Consider the following 12,007-nt stretch of genomic DNA (forward strand, 5'->3'; position numbering starts at 1 on the left):
ACACAAATGTAGTTCTTAAAGTTGCTCCAAGTTTTCTGTATTTAAAAACAATGATTTGAAAATGTTATTTCAAATCCTTAAAACCTTTGAAAAAAAGATTTCCTTAATTTCTAAATTACTTGCAATATCAGTGTATGCTGCTTGGATTTGTTGCGTTTGTGTTATTGCAAGATATATATATATATATAAACTTAAAATGCTGTGCCCAAAAGTACAAAAATATAGTAAAATCAATCATTTTGATAGGAATAAAAAGAATTTAATTAATCAGTATATTACCTTATAGATAATGTTCTGTTGCTATTTATTATAAAAGTGTTTGGTGGAAATCACCCAAATAAACTTATTGATTTGGGTCCATTTTTTTTATTATTATTTTTTTACAAAAACCATATCAACAATTTTATTGTAAACAGATTTGTCAATATTTCCAGAATATACTGTGATTCATGTAACAATAATAATAATATAATTCAAATATTTGGCATTATCACACAACGTATACAAGTGTACAAATGTTTTATTCAAGTGTTTATAAAAAAGTATTAACTCTTCCAAAACTTGGAAACCCAAACACCAGACGGCCGTTTGTGACGTGGATCATCAGACCGGGCTGTAAAAACCGGGATTCACTCTCCGGATCTGCCCGGGCTGCCGTGGGAACGTCACTGACTCTCCTGTGGACAACAGTCAATTAAAACGATTCATTTATTCTAAATAGCAAACACCATTCATCATATGTCTGTTTGTTTATTACCTGGAATAAGTGGGATTGTAGTTCCAGTATTCAGGACGAGTTCAAGAGCGAACGGCTCCTTATTCCCAGACTTCCTCACTGAAACACTCACTTCCGCACTCTTTACCAACCAGTCCATCTTGTTGCCGAGATAACTCACTCCTCTCACGCTGAGAGCGTCGATGTCCAGGGGGAGCAGCGGAGCAAAGGCCAGATGCTCCTTCTGCACTCTGTGCAACACAGGACAGAACAACACACAGCGTCAAGTCCAGATGTGTGTGATAAAGCCACTCTCTCTCTCTCTCTCTCTCTCTCTCTCGTCAAGCTTGTAGTGATTTTGTCACCTGAAGCCGGTGTAGCCAAACAGCAGCGCCTGCAGAAAGCCGCCCATACCGGTGAGGAAGTTCACACACCCAGAGCCATCAGCCGACTCACTCCACACCTGCACACACACACACACACACACACAGACACAGAGACTGTAGAATACTAGAGTACTGCTTCATAGATATTGTGTACGATGTAAAGCATAATGCCTATTATTTATTTAAATATTGCTGTATGTAACAATAAATGTTTCATTGTTGTCACATAAACTCATTATACTGTATTGCATATTTAATTCTGTAATCATCTATGAACGCTTGTTTCTGCCACAGAATAATAATTAAAGATAATTAAAACAGTGTGTATCGCAAATGCATTAAAACAGTTAAAATTGAGATTAAAAAGTCAAATGAGATGAAAGTTTTTATTTTTGTTATTCTGTGGCAGAAACAACCATTTAATGTGCAATTTAAACTGAATCAAGTAGTGTGTGGGATTTTATAGTTTATATTTTACTTTTATCTTATGCAACGCAGAATGATTTGGGTGTGCGAGGCACTATATTTTTTCATTGAAATTAAATTTAACATCAATTCATTTAATTTAGTGCTTTTTTTCAGAAATATTGTGAAATATTATTACAATTTAAAATAACTTTTTTCTATTTAGATACATTATAAACTGTAATTTATTCCTGTGATCAAAGTTGAATGCTCAGCATCATTACTCCAGTCTTCAGTGTCACATGATCCTTCAGAAATCACTCTAATATGATGATTTGATGCTTGAGAAACTTTTTTGATTATTATCATCAGTGTTGAAAACCGTTGGGCTGCTTCATATTTTGTGGAATTGTGATACACTACCAATCAAGTAATGAATTTTTAAGTAGAGTTTTTTCAATTTAAAAAATCATGTTTGATAAGGTTTCGGGTTGATTCATCGCACTGTAAAAAGGAAGGATAAGTTTCCATAAAATGTGCTCTGCTTGCATACTTCATTCAGAAAAAGTGCATAGCATATATAGTGCATGTAGCAAGCAAAAATAAGGTAAATAGTATGCAAATATAGTATGAGACATGCTGGCATCTGCAGAGAGAGAGGTGTGACGTACCTGAAAGGGTTTCTGGATATTTGTGAAGCATTTCTGCAGAAGCTTTTGGGCTTTTTCAGCCTCTCCAAGTTCAAGCCAACCTAAAGCAAACATTCCCTACAAACACACACATATTTATCCAACTTTTTGGATCCACAGATAATCATAGGCTTTATGTCGAAGGTCACATTAACAAACAGGAAAACAATTCTATTCTATTCTATTCTATTCTATTCTATTCTATTCAATTCTACTCTATTCTATTTAATCTATTCCTCTCAGATTTCATTAAAAGATCTTCATTTGTGTTCCAAAGATGAACAAATTAATGTCTACGGGTTTGGAACGACATGAGGGTGAGTAAATAATGACAGAATTTACATTTTTGTGTCAGCAAAGCTAGCTAGTTATGTTATTGTTGCCATTTTTATCCAATTTAAACATCTACATGATAGTGAGAAAGCAAAAAATAAAAAACTTTTGAAAATCAATGTTTGCTCGCTCCTTTGAAGGCATCTCGAGTTAAACGGTTCTATATTTAACGACGCACATACAAAAGACCAGAAGCGATGCAACCTGATTTACAGAATAACCCCCATGCAAACACGCATCCCACACAAAGCATGATGGGTAAAGCATAGTGTGTGACTTGCCCACGTCATGGCTGGTCCGAGCGGATCTGTGACGGCCTCGTATGTTTCCAGATCATTGCGTCTGACCTCGGGGGTCATGGGGAGGGTCAGCGGGTATCCGAGCAACACCACGTCCGCCTGCTTGACTCGACTTCCTGTGGAAAATGTCAAATGTAAACTTTTGCAAGAAATAATATTCAGAAATGGTGTCACATGTATAGAGTGTATTTTGTAAATTCGCATCACATGATTTTTTCTTTGGCTATTGGATTATTGCAGAAAATAAGCTCTGTGCCCAACAAAAGTGGTTGATTCTAGTTCATTGTGATCATATTCACAACTTTTATGAATTTTGAAGCCTATATACATAATCAGCAGAACAAAAAAGCTCAAGTTAAGCTATAAAGGAAGGAACTACACCACAGTTGCAAGACTTCAACGTCACCACCATTTTACAGTCTATTACAAAAACATTTTCCTCGAAAGTTTGAACTATAATAGTTCGCTTAAGGCTGTGAAAGTGGACTAGTGTGTAGATGAGTTTCCCTGTTCGTCTGGTGACGTTTAATGTCTCACTAAGACACTTGTTAGCAACCGGCTTTTTCCAACACTATTATTACCATGTATTTTATATTGTAGAATGAAACGTGAAAATGTCTTGAGCTTGTGTTGACCACAGACCTTATTTCAAGCATTTACCAAAAAAATGAATCATTCAAAAACCCATTGACTTTGAGACAAGGAAACAGGAAGTTCAAAAATTAACTCATTTCTGGGTTTTAGGACTCATTACCACAGCACTCAATTTCTGAGGTGTCCCCGTTAAAGGGATATTTCACCGCTGGAAAGATGAATGTGTATTTAAATTGGGTAGAAATGTGAAGTTATTTTAGAAGTTGGTGCCTTCTAGACTGAGAAAAGCCAGAAAATGTATTTTTGGCTCATGTGGATGAAAGACTACAACTCCCAGAATGCACTTGCTTCGCTACCCTACGAGGCCACTCCCAAGCCACGCCTACCGGTTACAGAGGGCAGTGTCGGGAGAAATGATATAACTAGGCTACTAGTTGACTCGAAACTGAAAAGACGGCGTTTTATCGTGAGATTGGGTTGAACACATGCGGAACGAGCTCCTCCTACTGGCTGGAGTCTCTCGCCTCGGGACAAAAGAGCCTTACACACAATACAGAAATCTCTCGTCTCAGGGGGACATGAAGGAGGGAAGCACGGTCATTCCAAAATACTACCGGGTTTCTACTGATACAAAGCTTAATGCTAATCGGTGAAGTATCCCTTTAATAAAGGTGAATCTGGCGTATGATTATAATGATTACTACAACATGAACATGATGCTGATGAGGTCTTACCCTGCGTGTAGCCGTCAAACTCCGGGTGATACTTCAGTTCTGGGTCAAAGGGAATCTTGATCTTATCAGCAACGTCCTGCCATTCAGGAGGAGCCGTCTTCGCTAACAGGCCACACAACTCCACGGCAAACTGAAGACTAAACATTAGAGAGAATGAAAGAAAGATATCTCATATCTGCTAATTCTGAAAAATACCCTCAATATTCAGTGCAAGTCTGTGGGATTTGTTGGTTGTTTTATCGTACACTGGCTGAAAATCGTAAGTTTGATTGGCTAGAAAAGTAACAGCTCATCTATCACACGATTCGAGGCATCATTCATGTCTGGTTATCCATTAAAGGTTCAGGATCAGTGCGCTGAAGTTTAGCACTGAGAGTCAGGGATTTGTTCGAATCACTAAACCTCAGTATGAGTGATTGTGTACACACACACACACACACACACCTGCTTTGGGCGACGGCATTGGTGAACACTGAGTTGTCAACAGTAAAGTAGTATTCATCAGGAGGAATCACGCCTAATGGACAAACAAAACAAAACCCCATAAAGAAGCTTTCATAACCATATCAAAACAAGACTGGATCTGGCAAGTTTACACTGGTTCTAATGTGTAATTTCACTTTGTTCATATTTATTAATTAGTGTTTATTTTATGCATTATACTAATATATATATATATATATATAGTTAATGTAATTAAATAATATTTATTTTATTATATATAATAATTTATAAAAGAAATACTGATATAATTTAACAATATTCATTTTATTTATTATATATTTATTATTTTATTTTTAATTAATCAAAAAAATTAAAACCCTGAATGTACCATAAAAAAATTATACATTATGAAAAACTGTAAAATGCTGTAATATGATATAAATACAAAACATTCAGTTATTATTTCAAGCATCTGAATACATGCATGGCCAATGATGTTATGACCAGTTTTGTTTTAGTATTATTTATTTACTATTATGTACTATACTATACTGTATAATATACTATTATATACACTATATGAGAATTCTTTTAATTAATATTTTGAATGATCTTTTATTTTGATATTTTCATTGTAATGTTTATTTTAGTAATTTTAATTGAGTCATTTTGTTATGTGCTTTTGACAATTTATTAAGTTTTGCTCTTTATAAATATTACTGTTAAGGTTTAATTTATTTTTATTTCAGTTTTAGTTTTTATTTATTTCCATTTAGCAATTTCAACGCTTCTACTTACACTTATTTCAGTTATATATATTAGTTTAGTTTTAGTTAGAGATCATAACCCTGGTCATCATGACTGTTCACCTTTGATATGGTACTGCTGGTCAGTCGGGTCCCATGTGACCCGTGAGACCCAGTAGTCAGCCACGCCCCACACCACCTCACTGCCCCGCCCCTCTGTGAACATCTCCAGGTCCTGTGATGGATGACGAACGGAAGATGTGTTTCTGGTACAGGTGTAGGAGTGTTTACGAGTGTGTCCTCTTTACCTGTGTGAGATAGAAGTACTGCTGGAAAGCCAGAACCACGTCTCCATTGATGTGGACCTCCTGCTGTGAATAAATCTCCTCTGGACAAACGTCCTGGCCCGTTCCCGCACTCTCCCACGCAAACTTCAATCCCTGATTAAATGGGGAGGAAAGCTGTATATAAGAGTACATAAAGCTACAGATGATTCAAATACAACACCCGGTTACCAGCTGCACCTTGTAGCCCATCTGCTGGGCGTTTGCTTGAGCACCTTCTACTGTTCCCACACGGTACTCCAGTACAGCCCGGGCCAGACTGGGATAAAACAGAGCAACACTGGGGAACATCCACGTGTCCTGCAGGGGGAGCCAGACAGCCGGATAGACAAAGTCAAAATCTTCATAAAACTTAAAGCAGGGTTTTTCAAACTGAACGGGACCCAGTTGGCTCTGGCTGGGGGTCCATGCAAAATCTAAGAAGTTTAATAGAGTAAAGTAAATGTGTTAACATAAGATATTTGATAATAATAATTTGATATGACTACCAATTCACTTTATTTCTAAAGAATGGTCAGAAATCATGAGATTAATATATATACATTATATATATATATATATATATATATATATATATATATATATATATATATAATAAATCGTGAGGTATAAAAATATATTCACAATATTACTGACTTTACTGTTTTTTATTAAATAGTTTTGAATATGTTAAATATTTTAATTATTTAGTTTAATAATCAATAATTATGTTTTAGTATTGTAAACAACATGCTGTCTTTACAATAAACCTGTAATGTTTTTCCCACACAGTAAATGCATTTTCATGCACAAAAATATTTAGTTGTCTTTATATTTTAAGAAGGGGTTCATCATTTTTAAAGGGGTTCCATAGAAGTTCAGTTCTGCTGACAGCATTTGTATCATATTATCAATTATCATAAAAATAATTATAACTCGTTTATTTTTATTTTTGAAAATTACTAATTTTCTGAGTAAAATCATAATGTAATGTAAAGTGACATTCCCAATGCTGTACCTGATGAATTGTATTAAAGTCATCCTAAAATCAAAATTGACAGTTCATATTTTTTATGGCATATTGCATAAACTTTATTATAAACGATTAATCCATGCACATCTTTTTATTTTTAAATTCAGGTTCCCTGGTAATCTTAAATCAAAATAACTTCCCATTCATCCTCACATCTCCTCTTCTCTGATGAGTCACTCACATGAGATCCACCAATAGCAAACCACAACCATCCAATCCATTATCCATAGACAAATTTAGCCGTTTTTGAAGCCGTTCTAGAAGCCGTTTCACTTATACGTCACAATACAGAAGAAAAGTCTATCTCAACTTCCGTCTCATGCTGACTTTAAACTCACCTGGTCCCAGAACACATGCCCGAGGTAATCCTCATCTTTGCTCCCGTTTGACAACCCCCCCGGACTGAGCCCTCCAAACACAAACGGTCCGTTCGACTCCTCAATTGAAGATGGGAACGAACTGAGAAGATAAAACATGCAGCCAATCAGAGCCCGGTTCAGGGTCTCATCTCCCATCACCTCAATGCTGCTCCCCTTCCAGAGCTCCGCCCAACTCCTCATGTGGGAGGGGCGTAAGTCACCAGTATCAATAAGCCCCAAACCAGTATCAAAACATGATTTGGCGCTCTTGTCGCTCCCAGCAAGGGCAACCAGGAAAACCCAGCTGGACTGGCTCTGGTCGGGCGGGAGGGTAAGAGTAGATGCGATGGGCGTCCAGATCAGGTGCACAAATGGACGGATTCCTCCAGGAATCTCTGAAGAGACGGTCTGTCCAAAAATATGCCTGAAGAGAAGAAAGAGTCTGAAGACACATGTAGCGCTTATGTGTGTTTGACTTCATGCGGCGCTGCACAGACCGATCAGTTTTATAACGTGAATCAGTACACTGAAATTCTGTCCGACTTGAGATTGCTGACTAACGAGTCGACTCATTCTGACAATGACGACGTGTGTTTTGTGTTTATTCTGACACAATGGCTGTGTCTGAAATCGCCCCCTATACCCCTAAATAGGGCACTATTTGAGAGGATAGTAGTGTAGTGGTGTCTGAAACCATAGTGGACGTTATCGAGTGCACTCATTCAATCCCACAATGCACCGCAATAACGAGTACGCTCAACGGCTAGATAATACCCATAATGCACTGTGACGGTCGCGCCGAATTAATTCCTGTGTCTGACCAGAAGATGGCGCCGCATCTAAAACATCCATCCATCTGTTTTCCAAACCGCTGGTCCAATGTGGGTACAGCGTAATATCATACAGGTATAAATTCCTATTTATTAATTATTAAACTGTTTAATTAAGGTTTATACTGCTAGTTTCTATGACAGAGTTCAAGATTAATCTTTTCATAACTACTGGAGCTGCCAGTTTACTAAACCTCAGATGATTATTAAACAGCAGAAACTATGCAAAAGCGGCAGCCCTTCCGACACACTCAGTGTCTGAATTCACTCACTCGTTTTCAATCACTCCTTCAAATGGACTAAGTTAGTGGACTGATGTAGGGAATAGTGGATGAGGGTATAGGGGTGATTTCGAACACAGCCAATCACTGCATCCGTAATCGAATACTTCCCAACTATATAGTCCGCGGAAAGCAGTGCACCAACAAAGTAGTGTGTCCAAATGCATAGTACTCAAAAAACGGGTACTATGTAGAAAGTAGACGAAAAGTAATGGAGAAATATAAAACCATACATCTAAAATTTATTGTAAATAATATATTTTAAGTTTATTGTGAAATATGCATTTTTATATATCCAAATATGTATTTTGAGAATGTAGAGACCGACTCGATTACGCCATTTGCCGTGCATCAATGGAGAGGGCGGAGCTAAAGAGCTCTTTTGGCGTGATTTGTTCCCTGCAACTCTGATTGGTGGACTTTTTGTACAGCATTATGGGTAATGTAGTTTTCCACCACAAATTCCGCTGTTAAACCATTATTTTTAAGTTGAAATAATGCAAACAGATAGCTTCAAATATACCATTGATTAAAAACCTCTGAACTCACAGTAGGTCTGTCTTTAAACATTTTAAAGTTATCATTAAAAATCAATTTCCCTATGACGAAAATGAAAGGAGGTTTTACTTCCGGAACCGACTGTTGCGCTCTATGGCGGTGAATCACGTCACTATGAGAAGCAGAGAGCATACGTCCGTTTTTAAACTCTTCCAAGACTGCAAATCTTGCTGACCGGTTAAATCCAGCCACAGCCGAAGTCGAACACACCAATTGCAATTAGGCATGCAAATATATACAAAAAAGAAGTCCAATTGCAATTCAGAATGCAAATATTATAAAGCGGATGTACCTCCCACCCTTGTAGTCTGCTGCATTCTGGAAATCAATGTCATCACTTTGGGGTTTGAAAGAACTCTCTAGCTGAATCGTGATTGGTTCAGCACTGGTTTCAAAGCGCTTAAGGAGAACTTCCGTGACCAGAAGATTTGATTGCTGTCGGTGAGCGTACAAAACCTGAGTGGCCTCGAAACGAGGAGTGACCACGGTATGAGAGAAAATACCTGATACAGAGAGAGAGAGTCTTGTAGTATATGTTTAAATGCAGTATTACATGCGTGTGTGTGTGTTCTAACCTGTGTGCATGTCTAACTTGTACGTGTGTCGTCCCACTTCTGCCGTCTTCACTTGAACTGCTAGTGGACATGGAATGTTGCCGCGGTGACAAGTCCCGCCTTCACCATTATAAACCTCGCCCATATGCATAATTGAATCAAACACTCTCCATCCCAGCAGCCCGTTGACCAGCGGTGGCATGAAGCGAGGGTCAGAGGGCAGGGAGTCAGAGGTGAAGATGTACGGGTCCACAGGGTCAGAGGTCATTTTGGGGCAATTCTGCAGTCTGTCAAAAAAAAAAAAAAAACATATGGAAAAGATGGAATGTGTAACTTGGATGCAGGAAACCATTTGACATCATGTGACATAAACCATAAAATAACAGTAAAACTGAAAATTATATCACAAACAGAACCTCATGACTATATCAAGTTCAGCAAATCTCTTAAAATATTCTCATTATTATGGTAATTTTCCACTCAACATATAGTTATAATTATTATAATGATGCACAAAAATCTATGCGAAAGGCATTCATATTCTTTCAGAATTGTTTGGGGTCTTTTTCTTGTTTTTTTTTATGTAATTATGTGAGTTTTTATCCCTATACTTTTACTGTATGTGCCTTTTAAACCCGTGACAACTGCACTTTGATCACCGTGAACAAAATAAAAGTTTTACCAATGCAGACAGACAGCTGAGATCTCACTCTATCCTTTCAAATGACTCACTTTGACTAACCATCAAAAGAATGATGTTACTCATTTAACAGAAACAAGTTTTATGATAAAACTTTAGTACTTACTGATGTATCAAACATTAGCTGTGCGTCTCCAATCTCGTTCATCAAAGCGGACGTTCAAAAAAGAAGAGGCGGAGCAACAGTCACGTCACTGGAAAGGGCGGGGCATTGCGCTCGATCAGCGTCTCTGATTGGTCAGGTACGTGGCTCTAAATAATAATTCCCAAAAGGGGGAATATTAGAAATGACTTTCTAGTGAACAAATGTCTCCTAAGAATCCTGCGATATAATACAAAGGCCGCCTTACTATGGCGATTTGCTTTTAAATGGGTCATATCATAGTTTTATGATATGTTGTTATTCTTTATTTTTTGCTAAAGTTCTTTTAAAGTGTTAGTCACGCTCTCTTGTACTAAAACCAGTCGTAGTTTAGTTCTGCATGACTACAGAGCTGTTTCATTTGTTGTCTGAAACCCCAGGTAAGAAGCCTGAGTTGCTTCTGGAGTGAAAAGCAGTTTTCAAGTAAAATAAGGTCAGTGGTTAAACACAACATCCTGATTTTCAATCTTTTAAATTTCACAGACCCCCAAATATGATAAAATTTAAAAGGCATCTTTTATAAACACTCAATTTATACACATAAAAATGTATATTATAAATATTAGTTTCTATTAAGTTACATTATTATATATTTTTCTACTCGCTTTAGTAAATCAATGTTAAATGTGTTATGCATTTATTTAATTTTAATCTATTACACACACATATATATGATTAGGTGATTAATTAATATGTAAACAAGAATGTATTTTCCTGTCATCATTTACTTGCCCACAACAACAACAACACGATTAACGGTTATACATCGTTTATTTATAAAACTGCTAACTTGTTACCACTATATTAATTCTCCAACACATTTTTGTATTTCAGAAGGATCTCCAAATTGTTACTCAAATCACTCATCGACTGTCATGCTGATCTAAAGATCAAAATGTACTTTTAAACATTCTGGGCTGTTAGTTTTACCAACAAAAACACGTTGCTACGGATGGTTGCAAAGGAAGGATGATACACAGATCTTAAATATGAAAGTCATTCATGAAACTTCCGCTTCTGAGAAAAAAATGTGAAAAGGGTCAATTTATGTTGCAGAACAAAACGTGAAAGTTACTTCAAGGAAATGTTGACATGACGAATTGAACTTGCAATTCTTGTTCATGACACTATCCAGGCTCTAGATGGCGCCAAACCCTGTTCCGTTTCCATTTGGCAGCTTGCCGGAGTTTGGGGTTCCAGACCCTGGGAAAAGAGCAGCTTTACCCTTATAAGGTCGCAATCCATCCGCTCCAGACTTTTCCTCCCCGCCCTCCCTTCCTCTTTCTCTCCCTCTCTCTCCCTCAGGCCGCAGGGATATTTACAGCAAGACTGGCTCTGCGTACCTTATTAGGAGCTGTCCTTGTTGTCAGTGTATATGTAGATGAGACAAACAGATGAGAGGATGGCATTCATTCTCAAGGGTCATTCAGTGTTTTGCCAAAGGTAACGAGAGGCAAATGTCTGATCCGTGCAGCACGTGTCTGAATCTCCCTGGAGTTCATTTTAACGTTTTCTCACCCTCATGGTTTCTCCGTTATCCTCTTATTGTTCTCCGACTTTCTAAACAAGGTGAAGAAGTACAGGCCGAATGAATAATTTTGCCTTTCGCTCTCACACTGTCCAATGTTACTGTAACTTCCTGTCCTTCTCTCTGTGGGAATGTTAGGTCTATTATTCCAGCTGTTCTTCTTCTCTCTCTCTCTCTCTCTCTCTGATGATGAGGGACATCTGGTAGACAGGCACACAGGCATTAGGGAGAACTGGTGAATGATGAGGACGACAGAAAGACTGACAACTTAAAGGCAGGGAGGGTGATTTGTTCCAGAATTTTTTTTGTTATGCTAGTTGAAAGTCTCTTCACATCCTGATAGCAATCACTAAG

The 12,007-nt window shown here is 37.5% G+C and overlaps 1 protein-coding gene across 1 annotated transcript; it reads right to left on the minus strand.

Annotated features, from left to right (window-relative positions):
- Positions 1-502: 502 nt before the first annotated feature.
- pgghg (protein-glucosylgalactosylhydroxylysine glucosidase) lies at positions 503-10,173 on the minus strand. Its single transcript, XM_084095766.1, has 14 exons — positions 10,090-10,173; positions 9,305-9,570; positions 9,022-9,232; positions 7,040-7,484; positions 5,870-5,989; positions 5,654-5,785; positions 5,469-5,580; positions 4,600-4,672; positions 4,156-4,292; positions 2,810-2,943; positions 2,178-2,273; positions 1,081-1,178; positions 758-966; positions 503-677 (listed from the first exon to the last, which is right to left on the minus strand). Exons 2-14 carry the CDS (start codon positions 9,549-9,551, stop codon positions 604-606), a joined length of 2,088 nt encoding a protein of 695 aa, XP_083951892.1. The 5' UTR covers positions 9,552-9,570; positions 10,090-10,173; the 3' UTR covers positions 503-603.
- Between the last annotated feature and the right edge of the window lie 1,834 nt (positions 10,174-12,007).

Source organism: Abramis brama (genome assembly GCF_963993115.1).
Source record: "Abramis brama genome assembly, chromosome: 20".
NCBI lineage: Eukaryota > Metazoa > Chordata > Actinopteri > Cypriniformes > Leuciscidae > Abramis > Abramis brama.

Bases quoted from the DNA above. Each gene is read 5' to 3' on its own strand.
- pgghg (XM_084095766.1), bottom strand. From the start codon at position 9,551: ATGACCTCTGACCCTGTGGACCCGTACATCTTCACCTCTGACTCCCTG. The intron at 4,293-4,599 runs GTGTGTGTGTGT...TCTAATGTTTAG, and splicing joins AATGCCGTCGCCCAAAGCAG to TCTTCAGTTTGCCGTGGAGT. The intron at 1,179-2,177 runs GTACGTCACACC...GTGTGTGTGCAG, and splicing joins ATATCCAGAAACCCTTTCAG to GTGTGGAGTGAGTCGGCTGA.